Source organism: Oreochromis aureus, linkage group 5, assembly GCF_013358895.1.
Source record: "Oreochromis aureus strain Israel breed Guangdong linkage group 5, ZZ_aureus, whole genome shotgun sequence".
In the NCBI taxonomy this organism is placed as follows: Eukaryota; Metazoa; Chordata; class Actinopteri; order Cichliformes; family Cichlidae; genus Oreochromis; species Oreochromis aureus.
Genome location: NC_052946.1, coordinates 37,787,660 through 37,808,118, shown reverse-complemented (window position 1 = coordinate 37,808,118; position 20,459 = coordinate 37,787,660). Strand labels below are relative to the sequence as shown.

Genomic DNA, 20,459 nt, shown 5'->3' with positions numbered 1-20,459 from the left:
GGGAGGATATGAAAAGTGGCAGGTTAGCCTTCTTAGACTGTGAGATTTCCATCAGTAATGGGGGACATCTGAAAGCTGATGTGTGATGTGGCTGTAGCTCAGGAAGTAGAGCAGGTCACCTACTGATCGGAAGGTCGGTGGTTTGATCCCTGGCTCCTCCAGTCTGCATGTCAAGTATCCTTGGGCAAGATACTAACCCCAACTTGCTCTCCGATGCATCCATCGGAGTGTGAATGTGTATGAATGTCATTAGAAAGCACTAAGTGTAGATAAAGTGCTTGTGAGAATGGGTGTGATTGGGTGAATGAGGCATGTTGTTTAGAGCGCTTTGAGTACTCCATGAGAGTAGAAAAGAATCAGTCCATTTACCATTTACTGTAAACCTACACATAAGTGTCAGTATTTAAGGTTTGACTCTCATCATCCACTGGAGCACAAACTGGGTGTCATCAGAACGCTACAACACAGAGCGAACACCATCCCCACTGACACAGCGGCCAGGGAGGCAGAAGAACAGCACATCAAGAAGGCCCTGAGTAAATGTGGTTATCCCAGCTGGACTTTTGTCAAAGCTGGAAAGGCACCTAAAGAAAGCTCCAGCCGATCCAGGAGAGAAGGACAACCGCTGCCCAGGCGAAAACCTGTAGTGATCCCATATGTGTCAGGAGTATCGGAGCAGTTGAGACGCATTTTTTCTAAACACGTTTCTGTGGCTTTTAAACCCCAAAACACGCTGCGCCAAAAATTGGTCCACCCCAAGGATCGGGTCCCCCGACACAAACAGAGTAACATAGTGTACGCTGTTAAGTGCCAGGAGGATTGGCAGGATTTATATATCGGGGGAACCAAACAACCTCTGGTGAAGCGGATGGCACAACACAGAAGAGCTACCTATCAGTGATCTATGGGCTTTGATCAGTGGTTGTTGATCAATGGTCATGGTTATCAATGGTCCGATCACAACTGTCTCACTTTTGACAAAGTTTTACAGCCAGTGCTGTCTTCACAGAAGTGAACTATATGGTCTCATATCTTTAATGGGAACCCAGCAACTAGGATTTCAGTTCACTTTTATGTCCATGTCATCACTTTTTAAATACCAGTCACTCACTTAATTGGCCTAATAGTCTGTGTGCATTAGCTCTCAATAACACATCTTGATTAACATCCAAAAAAGCATCAGATCTTTCCTCTTGGATCAACGATTATATGTAATAATAATAATAATAATAATAATAATAATAATAATAATAACAATAATAACTTTATTTATAAAGCGCCTTCAAACAAAATGCTGTACAACTATTTGAAACTAAAAAGATAAGTAAAATAAAAGCGATACATAGCAATACAGGTAAAAGACACAATACAAGTTAAAAACAGTAAAAATTTAAAAACTAAAAGCAATAGAATTAAGACATGTAAGATAGGGTGAACAAATGTGTCTTCAGCTTAGTTTTAAAAACCTCCACAGAGCATGCCTGCTGGATATCTTGAGGGAGGTTGTTCCACAGAAACGGGGCACGAAAAGAAAAAGCACGCTCTCCATTTGTCTTTTTTCTGGCTCTAGGAACTTTTAGAAGGCCAGAGTCCTGGGATTGGAGAGCACGGGATGGAACATAAAGATGTAAAAGGTCGGAGAGGTATGTAGGTGCCAATCCATTTAAAGCCTTGTAGGTGAGCAGCAGGACCTTAAAATCTGCTCGAGCCTGACAAGGTAGCCAATGCAGAGAGTTCAGTACAGGGGTAATGTGCTCAAATTTCCCAGTTCTTGTTAAAATGTGAGCAGCTGCATTTTGCACCATCTGTAGACCTCTAAAACTTTTCTTTGGTAGCCCAGAAAGAAGAGCGTTACAATAATCAATACGTGAAGACACAAATGCTTGGACAAGAACCTCTGCAGTGTCGCTTGACAAAACTTGTCTGATTCTGGCTATGTTCCTCAAATGATAAAAGGTGGTCTTTGTTATCTCTTTTACATGAGACTCGAAAGAGAGCACAATGTTGAACCACACGCCCACGTTTTTTACCTTGTCCCTGCAATTTATGACACTGTCATCAATTCTCAAGATGAAATTTTGGGACAAGTGCTGAAATTTGTGTGGCCCAATGACCATCAACTCTGTTTTATCAGTATTTAGGAGCAAGAAATTTTCCGATAACCAGCCCTTAATTGCAGATAGACAAGACTTCAGACTTCAGCACAATTTCCAATGGTTAAAGGAACACAAAGCTGCAGGTCATCAGCGTAACAATGAAAGGTTACATTAGAAGAACGTAAAAGAACACCAAGAGGCAGCAGGTACATAGAAAACAGCAATGGTCCAAGTACAGAGCTCTGAGGGACCCCGTGCCTCACTGCACAGGTCTCGGAGAGATCATTTTTAAAACTAACAGTCTGAGACCTCCCAAGCAGGTAAGATCTCAGCCATGATAAAACATTTCCTGTAATTCCAATAAAATGTTCAAGCCTATCCAATAAAATGCAGTGATCCACAGTGTCAAACGCAGCACTTAGATCCAGCAGTAATAAAACTGAAGTGTGATCATTGTCTGCATTTACCAGCAGATCATTTACCACTTTTACTAAAGCTGTTTCTGTGGAGTGATTTGGTCTAAAAGCAGACTGAAATGGTTCAAACAGATTGCTTGTTGACAAATGCTCAGTGAGCTGCTTAAAATCACTTTTCAAAGACTTTAGATAAAAAAGACAGATGTGAGATGGGTCTATAGTTTGCGACCATGTCAACATCCAGTCCAGGCTTTTTCAAGATTGGCACTACCACAGCTGATTTAAAACATTCAGGGAAGACTCCGGTCGTTAATGAAGTATTTAAAAGAAACAGAATGTAGGGTCCTAATACTGACCACAGTTCCTTTATAACCCAGGCTGGTAGAGGATCCAAACAACAGGTTGTACATCGAGCTGCTTTTACAACCTTAGTTAATCCAGACAGAGAAATAACCTTGAAGTCAGAGAAGTATAATATATCAACGATTTGTCACCTAGCGTAAAATGTTACGCTTTGGGAGTAAGAACATGTTGTGGTATCTGCCATCACATCAAAATTTAAAATGATCTTGAAAACTGTGAACGTTAGACTGCTGACAAACAAACAAACCAAACTGAGCTGACTGCATACTCCCTCCCTTCAGGGGCAGAACTAAGGAATCTTTGTAGCACAAGTAAGCAAATAATTGCAACTTTAACGTAGTTATTGAATTAAGTACAGTAATGCGTTACATTCTAAAAAAAATTTCACATGAGACTCTCCAGAAATTTGCCTGCAAGTCTTTATGATATAATTATTTAACCTTTTCTCTTTTTGCAGACATCATTCTTTCCATTCAGTCTGATCATATATTCACAGCTATGAGCTGTTGTTATTGTCATTTTGAAAATCAATAATTATTTAAATCATTTTTAAAGATGCCACTCACCATTTAAATGTACATTGATTTCCTTATAGATCTGATGGTGGATTTCCTTCTGTGTGGCAACACAGCGATAGCGGTCGATCTTTCTCACAGTAGCTTTGAGGGTGACATAGAAGCGCTCTCCATTTTTAGAGACCTGCGGCTCCTCAGAAGGAATGGTTTGATTGTTACTGTTCCACCACTCCACTGTAGGTTTGGGGTAGGCACCCTGAACATCACACTGAAGCAGCGCCCAGTCATTTGTTTGATCAAGATTTGTGACAGAAGGCTGTGGAGCTGCACCTGTGAAGACATTATAATAGTCTGGATAAGAAAACTGACTGGTAATCCATTTTTTCCCCTTTTTCAACTACTCTGAGTGCAGATGTGTACTACACACTGAACCAATCAGCGTAGAGAAATCCAGTTTCATAGTTTTTTCACAATACAAAGAATATCTGGACATCATAAAGTCTGTCTATGAGATATACATTTTATCTGAGTTTTAAAAGAGCTATTTAAAGAGATGGGAAAATGGCAGGAATTAAATAACTTCTTTTTATTAAAAAATATCAAATTTATATTGCTGAGAATATGGGAAATATCTTCAAATAACTAACTGTAACTTGTAAGGCAAATTTCATGTTGTTTATTACCGTAAATATGAATATAAATAATTATTTGCAAGGTTGTAGAGGTTACAGAAAACACCACCCACAAAAACAGCTATCTAAAAATAAAAATAATTTTGAATCCAGACTTCTATTTAAATTTATACCTTGGGGTATTGTAAATTTTAATTACACTGAGAGGGATGAGATACTTTTTGAGCATTTGGATCTTACAAGTTAGATTTCTATTGAACTGAACAAGCTATGCTAGTGAACACATTGCCATAACAACCATAACTAAATCATTAACAGATTCCTGGTTACTGAACCGATTAAGAATTAGGTTGTTAATTGTAAAATAATAAATTTACAAAACTACAAATATAAAATGTTTTAACATTTGTTTGGACTGCTTAAAAAAGTAATATTTAGATATTTTGTATGGTTCTAACCAAAAGACAGTAATGGTGTTGGTGGATCAGTTATTATACACAGACATGAATGTAAAGATCGGTGACGTAATTGCAAACAGGACTCACCTGAGACCTTTCGGACCTTTAACTTTTTAAAACGCAGAGGTTCTATGCGACCCAAGTATACATTTAAAAAATAATAAATAAACAAACTGTATATTTTAAGGATGATCGGAACATCGGTACAGACATTTTACACATCATTTTAAAGCTCAGATGGTCGTTTTTCAGCGGACTCATGAATCTCACTGAAGAATTAACTACATGAAAACAGTAACGTCTTCATTTACGGCAGTGAGTATTTAAGTGACTTAACTGTAAGCGTGTCGCATCAGCGTTAGAAAGGCGTATATTTGACTAAAAATCGACTTTTGGAGATAAACAAAAGCTCGTTTTAAATAAGAAAACGCCACAGATTAACTTTAACTACTCTGAGTTCAACCAGGAGTAAGCATAACCTGAAAAAGTGTTATTTTTTCTCTCCTTAAGTTTTATCGGACAACGCAAAATTCTAAAACGGTGACATTAAATTCAATTTTAAAGTATTTGTAAATAATTTCACCGATAACATTCGGTATCTCTGAAATCTGTAAAAGCACACGAGCAGAGTTAACCAATCCGCAACTTTCTCCGACATAAGGCGACACACTCACGAAACTGTTAATTCATACAGCCAATTAGAGACAAGCTACTTTATCCTGGCAAAATGGGTGTTTGATTGACAGCTGCTGCTCACCACCAAAAGTCACCGCAGTGAAACCACTCTTAGTTTGAAGCAGGGAAAATCACCTGTCTGACCATATATGGAAGTTAATGCAGTTAGCCTTGTTGTTACAATGGAATGAAAATATAAAATTGAAAACTGTTTTATCTGTTGAAAAAGACGCAATTAAATTGTAATAACTTTATTACACATTTTTTTTTATGATTTAAGACAACATTTTGTAGTTGGGTTTAGCATTTAAAAACATTTATTGTTTTAAAAAAATAATGAATCCTTATTATTTGTTAATTTTCAAGAGATTTTTGTGGAGTTTTTAATGAATTTGTTAGAGATACTCTGCTTTACACTCTGAATTAATCTCCATCATATCTTAGAGCCAATTCTGTATATCAGCATGATACTTGGCACATTTATTGTAGACAAATTAAAGACGATATCCTGTGAATTTCAGCCTTGTAGCTTTTATAATGACCGATTAAATGTATTTAACATATGAAGTAAAAGCTTAAAAACATCACGGCTTCAGTCATTTCCTGTATAATTATCAAACAAATGATCTGTTTTAGGGCTAAAGGTAAAACTAACAGACTACATTAAATATCACAGATTTGACTTCACAGTGATCAAACAGGCAGGTGTCAGCTATTTATGGTTTGGAAATTATTTAAAGTTTATTCTGGTAGTTACAGACATGCAGAAGTGCACATGACTGTGAGAGGCTCTAACAGATTAATCTGCCCTCTGAAAGGGAAAACACACACATGTGAGAGATGTTCGATTCTCATCAAGTTGGCAGTTCAAACTGGAGAAAAGAAACTCAAAGTGTTAATCTGACATACTAGAGGCATTTTATAATTCTGCACAAAAAGATTTCACTGTGATACATTTAAACAAGAATCTGGTTTATGGTGCTGGATGTTAAAATCACACAGTCAAAGCTCAAATGTTTTAACAAAAACAAAATCAAACAACTCAACAGCTGTGTGTCTGATATATTGGGAGATGTGAACTTTTTTTTAATTCAGTGTTTACAGCTGCATTCACACAGATTTTATTTTGTTCACTGAAGACTCTATGGGCACCTCAGATGTTTGATAAGTAGACAGGTGCAGGAGCAGCACGCACATGGGAAGGTTTCAGATTTGTTCATTCACTGTAGGTGTCCTGTAGGGGTGAGGCCCTGCCAGATGTTTCATCTGTAAATAATCAGCTGATTTATAACAGCACTCACCAACAACAAGTTCAATGCGGAATGTTTTTCCACTGGACTGGATGATTGGAAAACTGCAGGTGTAGTTTCCATTGTCCTCCAGGGTAGTTTTATTTATTCTTATGGAGGCATTTCCGTGCTTCAGCTGTTCTGGAAAATGTGAGACTCGACCTTTGAACTCCTCATCTTGACCTTTGCTGTCTGTGCCGGCATCATACATGAACACCTCCTTTCGAGGAACTGTTCCTTCCTTCTTCCAGACAAACAGCATTGACTCAATGTTCTCATTGGTGCTGAGGGAGCAGGGTAAAATGACATCATCATCTTCCATCACAATCACAGGTGACGCTGAAAGAAAAAAACATGAATTAAACAATATAGAACGAAAGTCACATATGAGTCAGCGTTAGCCAATCAGGAGAAAGTTCACACTTGACATTAAAAAACGATTATTTAAAGGGTGAAAAGTAGTCACAGTCCTGTTTATCATGGTCTTCACTACACTGAACATGAACCACAGAAAGCTAAATTATTGACAAAGGACTTGAGGACTGACTCCAAGCAGCCTGATGTTTCTGTGACTACAGTCACACATATTATTCAGAACCTTAAGGTCCACGGGACTGTAATAAATGTATAATATGGATAATAGGAATGGTAATCAAAGAGGCCACAACAACTTCCAAAAAGATCAGAGTACATTAGTGTCAAACCACACCGTCCGTCACTGTTTGAGCCAAAGTTGGCTTAAAGGAAGATGATTGAGGAGACCACTGTTTAATGCAAATCACAAAAAAGTGAGACACTTTGCCTACTTTAAAACACGGAGGAGGCTTGGTTATCTTCTGGCATGGCATTGCTGGATCTATTACAGCATGTCTTGAATCTGCGATGGTACAATGAACTTTTAAGACTATCAAGGAATTTTGGAGCCAAGTCAGCTGATTTGGGGGGGTTACGCCAGGTGTTCAGGGAAGTTTTTTTTTTTTTTTTTTTTATATGGGGGACCAAAGCAAATTCAGCATCTCTCTCACTCATGTAGCAATGATCAATAATATCAATAGCTCCATTTTAGCTTCAGGGGCTCACAGCAGTTTCTTCTGCAGGCTGCCACAGGCCCAAAACAGATTCAGCCTCACTAACATGAAGAAAACTGTACTGTCTGTAAGCAAGATACAAAGAGAGAGGCTCATCAACCACAAGTACGCACAGAGTCATCAGAGTATAAATGTTAGATAGAGCACTTAAGAGCTTCGAAGAAGTGCTTGTGTGATTGGGTGAATTAATTAGTTGCATGAAGTGCTTTGAGTGCTCGGATAGAGTAGAAAAGTGCTATATAAGAACCAGTCCATTTACCATTTCCAGTAGAGCGGCTTGTACACATTTCACACACATATTACTGCATGAGTGCCTATTTTGAGCACATAAATGGACAGATAGAAACATATTTCAATACTTTTAAAAAAACAAAAACTATTCAAACATCTAAATTTCATCTTTTGGGCACTCAGCAAAGTCTCTGACAGCACGGCTAAAATCCAAAGTCCTCGTCCTGCTCTCTGCTCTCCTTCCTCTTTTCAGCACCACGTTTTTGCTTTGCTTCTTAAACTTAATTAAAAATGCTGCTAACTGCTTTATCAAATGCTCACTGAACAAAGTGCTGCATCACTGATGTCAGAACAGAGAGGGAAAGGTCCATTAAAGTGAACTCTCTCTCTCTCTCTAAATGGAAGTAGAGCGGCACACTCCTTGATAGTCACTTTGACTGGCTCCTTCCTGCCTTTAGTGCTTCTTCCCCATAACACATTGTGCTTTGTGTGCAGGGCTAACAGATTTAAGTGTGGCAAATGCATAAAAAATTCATATAAAGAGATAAAAGTGAACATAACCCTGCCCCTAACCAGCTCACCAGGACCAGGTGGCTCATCAGAGGTTAAAGGCAGTTTCTGTGACAGCAGGTTTCTTCATTTCCACGTGATGAAATATCACTAAATCAGCCAGCATTCGCTCATTTTCATTACTGACACTGGTTTGCCCAATCAAATTTCTTAATACAGCCATGTCCTCCCCCACCTTCTCTGTGCACTGGTGCACCTTGCAGAACAGAGTTTAGTGTGGAAGAAGTATTCGATCAAGAAGGAAAAAGAAAAGAAAAAGAGTGGAGCTGAAAAACAGAGAGAAACAGGAAAAGAAAATAGAAATGATGCAGCCAAATGTGTCAAGTTAACAAAGACATTAATTGTCAGGGCTGCTGCACCATCACCAGCAGTACCACCAACAACTCTAACAAACCCTGGAGGTTCCACGTAGCTGCTGTGGTTAGCACTAGCTAACAACATTAACTGCCATCACCCCCTGTCTGTAGGTGGGCCAGATTGATGTGGTAGAAATGAAGGAGAGAGACACAAAGACCTATTTTACTTTACTTGTTTTTGCATGCACTACTCAGTGTCATCATTGCTTCATGTGCACATATTTAACCTGGGTGACTGATCATGGTGGGTCACCTGGGCCAAAATTGCCAGGGACAATTTTTTTGTCCTAGTCCAGCTCTGAGTGGGATCAATAGTGTGCAACATGGAGATAATAAGCCGACCCCAATAGAAGAGAGAGTGGATATGAACTAGATGATGCCCAGCCACCTCCAATCACAGATGCATCTACTGAGCTGAAGAAGGAGATTGTGCCCAAACTCGAGGTAACCACCCAACTGCGAGCACAAGTCCCCAGGCTTACAATATCAAAGGAGATGCTCAGAGATGTGAACATTGATCTGCGCAAAAGGACAGCACAGAGGCTCTGATCATACTAGCACCAGATCCACAGAGTCAGGAGTCTACCAGAGCCTACAGGAGTGTGGTTAATTATTCTCTATTCTTGGAGTCATTTTATTGTTGTCGACTCACTTTAAGATAACATAAAACTTTAGCTGCCTTAAAAAATCGCATTCAGTCACAAACAAACGTCACACCGTGTCAGCAGGATGAAAGCAGAAATGTGTTTACAGGAAGCGGCGCACCTGAGGTTAAAACACGTCAGGATGGAATAATGAGGATCTCTGATAATGGATCATAAACACTAAAGAGAATAGTTTCGTTTCATTGTTGAAGATGCTGCACATTAATCTGCCCTCTCATTGTTTTACACTAAAACGCTGCTGCGTTAAAAGCTGATGTCACAGGTGTAGATGCCGCAGTCATCCACCCACTAACGCGGCAGCCTGAGCAGCGTTAAAGCTCCATCCGCTGCTGTGAAACGTGACTGCGCCTGCACACATGATCAGTCTAAATCAATGAGTTTCTTACCGGATTCAGCACCAAACGTCAGTCCGGACAAAGTCAGGAAACAGAAGCTCAGAAACAGAAGTGGTAGAAGCTCCATGTCTGCAGAAACCCTCTGAGGATCAAACGTTCAAACGTTACAGCATCTCTTTAAAAAAAAAAAAAAAAAGGAGATCGGAGCCACTCCTCTCAGCGCACTGACGCACTTCAAAATACTTTGAGTTTCTATTCTCTTACAGTAGTAAACCATAATTGCACTTCCGGTGTGATATGTCGCAACATCACCGCCTTTTAGATTGAACTTGTTTAACAGCGACAGTTACACAGAAACGCGGACAGGAGAAAGATTAATGAGCAAAGATGGCATATTATTGTAAAAAGGTTAGGTTGAGGTAAAGAGAAAGGACCCTCCCACCGCGGAATCTGCAGCCTTTAAGGTCAAAGACAGCTAACATGACCTATATGATGAAAACACACACAGTGTGGGATGAACTGAGGGGCTGCACCACGGCTCAGTATGAGGTCACATAAGAACTTTTTAAAACTCTAATAATGTTCAAGAATAAAAATATGTGAAATGGGCCAGTATGCCCACTTTAATGGACTTATGAACAGTTCAAGAGTTTCAGGTTAAAACTGTTGTATTGATTAGTGTTTGTTTATGGATGTTAAAGCTGCTGTGTGGTTCACATCTGTTCAAATAGTCAATAAGCTGTTTGAGACAAAGTTATTCTGGTCGTTAGAGTCGTCTTCCTCCTCCTCTGGCTGCCCTCTTTAGGAGTCGTCTGCCTCCATCTCACCCAGTCCACAGCCTCCTCCTCTGTCACACCAGCCTCTCTCCTGCACTGTCTGGTGCTTTGGATGTTTGACCCTGGAGGCCATAGCTGGACTGGCCATCGGGCATACCGGGCATTTGCCCGGTGGGCCGCTGGCGATTTTTTGTTTTTATGGGCGATGGATTTTTTTTTTTTTTTTTTTTTTTTTTTTTTTTTTAGAAGGGTATATATAATGAAAGGTTTTGATTGGCCAATTGGTCATGATCGACTCTGGGCTGGACCAATTACAGCCGAGGAGGCCGGATGCACCTCCCCTTGTTTAGCAATCTTATAGACGAACTAAAGAAAATGGAGAACAAAAAAAAGGAAAGGAGGTGTTTATGAAAATATCACTAAATCTGTCATTTATTAATTTTAATATTAATTAATGATCATGTCTCACCTCTAGTGTTCTTGGTCTTAATTTAAGGTTTTTCCTATAGCGATTGACAGATCACGTGACTTTCGCGCATTGCATGCCGGGAACTCGAGGCAAAACAATCCAAATACCGCATCAAATGCAAGCATTTGCAGCACCATAAAACGTTCATTCTCGGTTCCAATACCTTCTTGGTTTTCTTTGCCGCACAAAAAGGAATGTACAAAACTAAGGAGAACAATGCCGGTCTGTACAAAGACAGACTCGACGAAAAAGGCAAAGAAAAGATACGAGGAAAAATCAAAGGAGTGAAAGGGTCAGATCCTTACAAGCACACAGAGTGGACAAAAGACTAGCGTGCTGCCCAACTTTAACCACGCTCAGATTTATAATTATACGGTTCTTGGGTGAGTGCATACACTCATTAAGTTTTTAGTAACTTCAGGTCACTGCAACAAGCCCAGGTTCAGGTTAACGACGGATGGGTACAGGACCTTGAAATGCACCATGTAGAACGAAAGACCATCCTACAAACAAAGGTAAGTTTACCAGTCTCACAATTAGTCTTCATAAATACACATTCGTTAACCGTTTATTAATATAACCTTTGAGCTCAACGGTAATTAATTAGTAGTGGAAATAATTTCTGATACGCATTACAGAAATGTAGCAGTGACAATAATATTGTATGTTGTAATCGCACTGGACAATTAGTGATACAAAACAACTGTTTTATCCTGTGAATAAAAGTATATGTTTTTGTCAATGTACCGTGGTAATAACAGAAGCGAAACGCAATATTGTGTCAGGACAATTCACTATTTATGCACAATAAATAAAGGAGCATAGCGCGACAATTTCTGTTCAGCGCCAGACTTGCTTGTAACCTATATCACCAATTATGTTAAGAAAAATGACGCATTAACTACTACAAAACACTGACCTTTGTGGGAATGCTTGGAGCAGACTAACGTGTGAGCTGGAGTGTTCTGAGATGTTATATTTGGTATATCCAGACCATCCGTCTGCTCTTACTTGAAACATGGCTTAAAAATTTCTCTTCAACGACGTAATCCGACAAAAAACCCAAAGCGATCTCTTTACCCGTGGGCTTCCCGTGGCTGTCATGCGACCGGCTATTGCAGTTAATAATACAACAGCTTCTTGCCATTTTTGTGTTTCTTTTTTTATCGCTGTGTAACTGAGTTCAATTGAAAGCCTGCGTGCGCTAGTACCTCTTGCCTCAAATTCCCATAATCTTTGCGGTTTTACCCTGAATGACGTCACATTTTCAATCTCTATCCTAGTGGGCGGTCTCTAGTCAAAATGCCGGGCCGATTTTTTGTCCCAGTCCAGCCCTGCTGGAGGCCTGTGCTAAAAAGCAGGATTTTGGTTTTCTGTGTGACGGCATAGATTCACTTCTCATTGGGTAAATCACCATGATGAATGATGTAGCTGCACCGGAGCAGGTCAGATTCTAGATTAGAGATAAACAGAAAATAATGTTACCATTCCTGGACGATCTCTCGTACCTCTGTGTGCTGATAGTGGGAGGGTCTAAAGACTTTGTGTTTCCCTGATGAACATCAGTAATAAATACAGATTCTTAGATAAAATTCCTTGATGCATTTTTAACTTCTTGGCTGGTTGTTCTGTGAGCGGTAACATAAATCTGACACTTATTAAACCCACTAAACCTGAACCTAGGTTGGAATTCCATTTTTGCAGTTATTCTTTGTTTGCTCAGAACATTAAACTTCATCTAAAACAATAAAAACTAAAACCGTCTTGTACAAATGGAAACATTAATTTATTTTAAGACTTTATTAGAACCCTTCAGATTTTCTTGTGTCTTAATGATTCAGCCTGTTCATTCACATATTCACATTTTTGCCGGGTTTTCGTCTTTACTTCAAAAAGTTTATTCATATCACAGTTCATTTCCAGTCTTACTGACAAAAACACTTAAAGCACTCACACAGATTCGTACAGTGTTTTGGACACTAAACTACTGCACAGAGCTGTTCCTCTCACACTGCTGATTTATCTACAGCATCTGTGTTACTTCTTCTAACCTTTTCATATTTTTCTAATATTATAATTTAAGTCTTTATTTGTAAATTCAGCTGCTGTTGCTATGATCACTGTGATTGGTCAGATGTTTCGAACGCCACCTCTTTCACATGAACACGCTCATGCTCAGAAACTTAAAGACTTTGGGTCAACTTAGCTGATAACCAGCTTTGTGTGCCATCTTATCCTGATCAACAATCTTAGGTGAAATTAATCCAGATAACACAAAGAGACCCTGGTTATCTTGACCTTGCTGAGTAGAACCGTGTCCTGGTATTCAAAGTCACTGCCTCTGTTCCTTCCCCGTTACACCTGCCTCCCTCTCATTCACACACATGTATTCAGTCTCACGTCTACTGACTTCCATTCCTCTTCTCTCCAGCACACACCTCCACCTCTCCAGGCTCTCCTCCACCTGCTCTCTACTCTCACTGCAGATCACAGTGTCGTCTGCAAACATGACAATCCATAGAGACTCCTGCCTGACCTCCTCTGTCAGCTCATCATCACTGCAAACAAGAAGGAGCACAGATCCTGATATAATCCCACCCCCACCTTGAACCCACCTGTCATTCTTACTACACACCTCACTACTGTGTCTCTCCGTCCTCACACATGTCCTGCACCCTCACACATTTCGCTGTCACTCCTGACTTCTTCTTGCAGAACCACAGCTCCTTTCTTACCATCTGCTTTCTCTGATCCACAAACACACAGTGAAGCTCCTTCTGGTCTTCTCTAAACTTCTCCATCAACACTCTCAAAGCAAACATCACATCTGCAGAGCTCTCTCTCAGCATGAAGCCAAACAGCTGCTGACTGATCCTCACCTCTCTTCTTAGCCTACCTTCTAAAGCTCTCGCCTGTATCTTCATGGTACGGCTCATCAGCTTTATCCCTCTGTAGTTACTACATTGCTGTTCATCACCCTTGTTCTTGGAAATCTCCATTCCTCAGACATCTTCTCACTCTCCGAGATTGTGTTGAATAATCAGACAGTTGGTCATCTGGACTAACCGTCTCTCTGCTCTTCATCTTCTTCGCGGTCCTCACTTCCTCTTTCATAAAGCTCTGTACTTCCTCATTCACTAACCGTCCTCCATCCATCCTCGTCTCTCTCATAGAGCCAGAAATGAATAGAATAGATCAGTTTTAACCAAAATGTTATATTGCTTCTATTTAACATGGACACATTAACGTGCAATAGGTCCACATTTCTGTCCACAATAGCAAAAACACAATAAACCACTCATGAATCATTGTGCACACAGCTAATCTAATCTAACATGATCTTAATTAATAGGATGTGGTGGGAAATGACATGGGTTAGATTCTGAAGAACAGACTATGACTCACTTTGGCCTCATACCAGCTGATTTTTCAGATTGCGCCTTGTGTAAACAAGGTTTAAATAAAGTTTAAAGTCTTTTTACAGACAGTAATGTAATGTTTACTGAGAACCTGAACATGTGGGCTGATAGTTTCATCCACCCACTCAGGATGGAGGAGTTGAACTATGAATCTACTAAATCCCCACAGGATTAACTGACTGTAAAGTTAATAGTAAAAATATTACTTTGGGATTGCTACTGAACGTGTGTATTTTATTATTATTGCTGAGTGTTATCTCAGGATTAAATACAGGAATGATTTATGACAAAGGCTACCAAGTCAATAAGGGAAAAAGATTGTCAGTTCCACTCTCATGTTCACTCTGTATGACCTCAGTTTGACGAAAATATGTCCAAGAACTGACGGCCTGTGGAATAATGGCTTTATGTGTCGGCATTATCATACACACATGCACTGACAGCATATTATCTTCAGTTATCAAAGAAAACTGTGGCACCTGTGACAGTGGAAGAAGTATACAGATATAGGAGTTGTGTTTTCTGTAGGACTGTCCGACCTTTGTGGCTGTGGAGGAGAAAAAGGAGATTATATTTTTTACAGCAGAGCCATATCTGTGTAAACATGTGGGACGCACTAGTCATTAACCTGCAGTGACTCAGGAACGTGCAACCATATAAAAAAGGTGAGTCATGAAGGTGGGCGAGCAGAAATAAAGAAGGATGAAATTTCCTGTTCAGTGTGAAAGACCAACCTTTGTTTAAAGATGAAGAATGAAACCCTGTGTGAAATGTTTAGTTTCTGACCTCGAGCTCAAAGATGGCAGATGATGGCATGAAAGACTGAATGTGACTGAAGAGCAGAGCTGGAGGAAAGCTGCATGTGTTCGCTGTCATTCAGGGATTCATTTTTGTTTACAATCAATCAAGTTTTTTATCAAAGGATTTCATCGCTTGCTCGGTGCATTTAAGACATTTTAAATCGGAGTGTTACCAGAGCTGTGACCTCTTCAGACCTCATCCTCCTCTCCAACATGAACCTTTTCCAAAATGTGTCTGTGACTCTCAGAGTAGAGCTTTGGGCCAATTCATACAGCAGCCACGAGGCTTTATGGTTTCTAATTCCTGAAGATCATTTCAGCTCTACTACATGTCAGAGAGTGAAGATAAAACCTAATCAGAGGCAAATCTCATGGCTGCAGTCGGCTCTCTTCCTTCTTGTTTATTCTGGGTTTATCCACAGTGACAAACATAAAAAAGGCTCAATTTCAGAGCAGGAGAAGCACGCATACTTTCTTTAAGAAAGTCTAAAACGATTCAGCTAATGAGAAGTTAAACCAGCTTCAGCTCAGATGAAGACTGGAAACAGGTTTGTGAAGATTTTTGGGACTAAGGAGGTACACAAGTCAAGACAAGTCATTTTATTTATTTAGCACATTTAAGCACAGCAGACATTGATCAAAGTGCTTCACAACAAGTACAAACAGAAGAAACAATAAAAAGATTTAAAGCAATAATAGTAATGTTTTAATAAATAAAATAGGAGGATAAAATACAAATGCGCCACTGCTACACCATCATGATCGCTCATCTCAGAGCTGCAGTGCTCTGGTGAATTTCATCCAGCAGTGTCAGCATCCAGGTCCTCCACAGGAGGTTGTAGCACTGACACATCAGCTCCCAGTTTATGTTTATCCAACCGACTGAAAGCATCTTCTTCTTACACTCTATTCAATTAAATTCATTTTATATGGCACCAAATCACAACAAAAGTCACCTCAAGGTGCTTTATATTGTAAAGTAAAGACTCTACAATAATACATAAAAACCCCAACAATCAAAAAAACCCTATGAGCCAAGCACTTGGTGACAGTAAGAAGGAAAAGATACATTTTAATAAAATGAAATCTTTAGCAGAAACAGGCTCAGGGAGGGACAGTCAGCAGCTATGATGGGTTAGGGGTGAGGGGAGAAAGACAAGATAAAGACATGCTGTGGAGGAGAGACAGAGATTAATAATAACTAATGATTAAATGGAAAGTGATGCATAAACACATAGTAGCTGAAGAAGAAACACCCAGTGCATCATGGGAATCCCCGGCAGCCTACGTCTATTGCAGCATAACTAAGGGAGGATTCAGGGTCACCTGGTCCAGCCCTAACTATATGCTTTAGCAAAAAGGAAAGTTTTAAGCCTAATCTTAAAAGTAGAGATAGTGTCTGTCTCCTGAATCCAAACTGGAAGCTGGTTCCACAGAAGAGGGGCCTGAAAACTGAAGGCTCTGCCTCCCATTCTACTTTTAAATACTCTAGGAACAACAAGTAGGCCTGCAGAGCGAGAGCGAAGTGCTCTAATAGGGTGATATGGTACTACAAGGTCATTAAGATAAGATGGGGCCTGATTATTTAAGACCTTGTATGTGAGGAGCAGGATTTTGAATTCTGGATTTAACAGGAAGCCAATGAAGGGAAGCCAGTACAGGAGAAATCTGCTCTCTCTTTCTAGTCCCTGTCAGGACTCTTGCTGCAGCATTTTGGATTAACTGAAGGCTTTTCAGGGAGTTTTTAGGACTTCCTGATAATAATGCATTGCAGCAGAGCGTCACTCTGAGACAGGACGCTTCTAATTTTACAGATATTGCACTGATGGAAGAAAGCAGTCCGGCTCAACAACGACACAAAGGTTCCTCACAGTGTTACTGGAGGCTGAGGTAATGCCATCGAGAGTAAGTATCAGAGATACCATATTTCTAAGATATTTACAAAAATATTTTAAAAAGCCTTTGTATTGCCTATGCAGCAGAATTCTCTTCTTGCAAAATCTGTAATAAGATTGTTTGGTTAACAGCCACACACCGCAGCAGTGCCAAGTCCTGTTTCTGAAGAAAAACCACAAACCCACACATTAAGTAAGAGCGCACCCTCAGGCTACTCTTCAGAAACATCAACCACATGAACAGGTTGTGTTGCAACACTTGTCTTTGTTTCACATCAGGTCTGGACACAGCGCTCAGAAACATATTAGCATTAGGCAGGTTTATAATCTGCAGCAGTGAGGACATCAAACGTTAACACTGATAACAGCTTCAGAGGTAAACATGAACTGTCCCAGGAGTCTTTGCACTTGAAAAAATCAGTAATGACATGTTTGTTCACTGCAGTCCTGTTTCATCAGGTATGTTTTCAGATCATCAATTAGCAAAAGGAAAAATTAAACCCATGAAAAAAAGAATTAAAAAGTGAAAGAAAAGAGAAACTGAGAAAGGATCCGTCCTTTATTAAAAGGAAACACGTGAAATATATTCTCGGGTTGATGTCAGACCCTGAATTAATTTAAATATGAGTTTCTGAAGAAAAGCCATAAAATCAAACAACAACTCTGACGGCAGCCTCGGGTAAGTTTTCCTCAGAAACAACAGGCACGCTAACAGGGTGTGTTCAGCATCCACTTCAGGTCTGGACACAGAAACATCTTAAAAGCATCAGTCTAAAATTTATACCCCCCTCCAGATTAATAAGAAGAGAACATTTTGGAAAGACTGAACATGAATTATTGAGATACAAAATTCAGCTCTCTGGCGATTAGACTCAGATGAGTCCAGATGCTGCTGGTGACAAAGATGAAAATGTACAGTCACATTTTGATTGATAATAATTTATTTATCCCGAGGGAAATTGTTTTAAAGGCTGTCAGATGATCCAGTGCCAGGAATAAGTTGAACAAAGAGTTTTACTTTGAAATTAATTAAAGCTGCCAATCCCAGTAATGCTCCAGTTTTTTGTGGTTTGGGGTAAATGTTGTTTCATGTGGAGTCAGAGGGTTGATATCAGAGTCACTCTGGACTCTGACTCACTGATGTGCCAAATCTGACCACCACAATTATGATGCATTCAAAATTTATGATGGTGAGATTTCATGAAAGCAGATGGTTGGATGGATTTAGGTGCAACATCAGCACAGTCAGCTGAATGCAGTGGGTGTCTGTTAACTGAAGTCACTGAAGTGTTTGTGGTTTTGGTGACTTTTGGAACATTTAATGCAATTATGACCTGCTGTGTGGTACACACCATTTAATTGTCATGGTTTTTCTAATCTGATGAGCAGATTCAGACAGCCGGGAGAAGTTTGAAGAGTTTATTTAAAACTGAATAATTGATAGAAGCAGACTGATGGAGCAGGTACTAGCTCCTATGTACGATGTATGAGAGGATTCACAGAGAGGGAGATGTTGTTATCAGCAAGAGCTGATAATAAAGGATGTGCTTCAAGAGTCTTACTTATGTTTCCTTATTTCGAGTTAGATTAAGTCGAGAAGAGAGAGGGACACAGGGGATCAGGCTGGAATCTGGAGATGATACAAGGTTGAGTGGAGACTGGGGAGCAGGTATGCTTCTGTGAGCAGAGAACTAGGAAGCAAACAGAGCAAAGGAATTATTGAGGGGTAAGAACAACAGCTAGAGATTAACAACCATGGTGGAGAGAATGATCTGGCAGAGAGTGACTTACACAGTCGGTCCTTAAACACTCAGCTAATGATGAGCTATGAGCTCCAGATGGATGAAAGCAAGCTAAGGAAGGGTAGTTTCACCCACAGGTGGAGACATGAGGAATCTGCCCACCTCTAAACCTGACAGAGGAGAAAATCTGAACACAAACAAGCAGTTACCCGTGCACTTTATGAACGCAACCTGCTGTTCTAGTGTTAGTGTAGTACAGTTTAACTACAGTGTCAGCTCATGAGTTAGCAGCCCAGCCTCCACATTGTGTCACTTATGGCCAGAGTTATTGTAGTTTTGTTTTTTCTGCTTAGATTGTATTTTTTAATTTATTTTTATTACTGTTTAGTTTCAGTTTGTTTCCACAGTAAGTTGTCTTATTTCATCCCGGTTTATATTGTTTAGTCTTTATTAGTTTCAGTATTAATTTTAGTCTTTTTAATTATTATTATTGTATATTCATATGTCAGAGGCCGGATTTAGAAAATTAGTACAGATATTACAACAACAACACAAAACCTTCTGAAAGCAGCCGACTCAGTGTTGTAGACACCCAGAGACTCAGTAAACACCAAAGCCTCATCAGACACACTGTAATAAGATTTTTTACCGAGCTAACAGATAATAAAACTAAGAATATTCCTCTGTACCTTTTATTACATGTTAGTTGGTTTTCCAAGTTCACAAACTAATTTCAGTGAGTTTACTTAATGTTCTGACTCTGCATTTAATGGTCACAGGGCAACAGACTCTGGACAGGTCACTGACCTGTCACATGGCTCTTTGACAGAGTGAAACGAACGGAGTACAGAGCACACAACTCCCTCTGACTGGATCCTTCTTGTTGAGAGGCAACCATAATAATCACTGCACCATCCTGAACACAGTAAATCCTAAGATGCTGTTTTATATTGTTAAAACCAACGAACTGTTTATTAATATTTGTATGAACCCTATAGTTTAAGTCACAAATGACAAGTAATGCAAAGCCGAGCTGATATGAAAACATGGAGAAAGTTCAAATAAAAAGGTTTCACAGCACATCAACACTGCAGTAAACCTGAGGCTCAGACTTCACCTGTGTGGGACTCAAGTAAATGTTAAAAAAAATGAATGTAAACACTGCATTAAAAGGATCTGGGTGGGATCCTGATCCTTCTGTGCTGCACAGACGTGAACTCAAGAATAACTTTCACTCACAAAGGTGCTGAGAGCTGAGTGACACACAAAACTGCCCGAACAGGTACAAACAAAAACTGAGTAAACACTGAGACTAACTACCTAACGAACCAACTAAACAACTTCACCTGTATTTTACTGCATTCAGCACCTCTGTAACGGTAAGAATATCAGCCCCAAAGTATGTGCTGTGCAAAGAAACCAGTAATCATGTTGCTACACTGATGTTTTTATTCTTGACTCTTTATTTTATTTAAAATTTTTTGATTATCTGCGAACTATACAAAAAGTATTAAAAGTAGTCATTCTGTCTGAAAATGAAGAATTACTGTGATATTTTAATAGTGACGTAAACATGTAGTGTTGTGATGGTAGCTCAGTGGTTCCTAACCTGTCATGGTCCTGTTTTTTTTAGTTTGGGACTTTCTATTTTAATTTGTATTAAATATTG

General features: G+C 39.6%; 1 protein-coding gene across 3 annotated transcripts in view; it reads right to left on the bottom strand.

The window, feature by feature from the left end:
• Nucleotides 1–13,934, bottom strand: part of LOC120432774 (butyrophilin-like protein 10) — a 40,464-nt gene extending 26,530 nt beyond the window's left edge. Inside the window, exons 1-3 of one of the 3 annotated variants that reach the window (XM_039612588.1) lie at nucleotides 13,831–13,934; nucleotides 6,457–6,783; nucleotides 3,442–3,720 (exon numbers count right to left, since the gene is read on the bottom strand). In XM_039612588.1, the coding sequence (XP_039468522.1) occupies nucleotides 3,442–3,720; nucleotides 6,457–6,783; nucleotides 13,831–13,933 (709 nt within the window). In that variant the 5' untranslated portion in view covers nucleotide 13,934. Of the gene's footprint in view, nucleotides 1–3,441; nucleotides 3,721–6,456; nucleotides 6,784–9,740; nucleotides 9,857–13,830 lie in introns of those variants that run through there. The other 2 variants (XM_039612589.1, XM_039612590.1) reach the window with 2 other exon arrangements.
• Nucleotides 13,935–20,459: the final 6,525 nt, after the last annotated feature.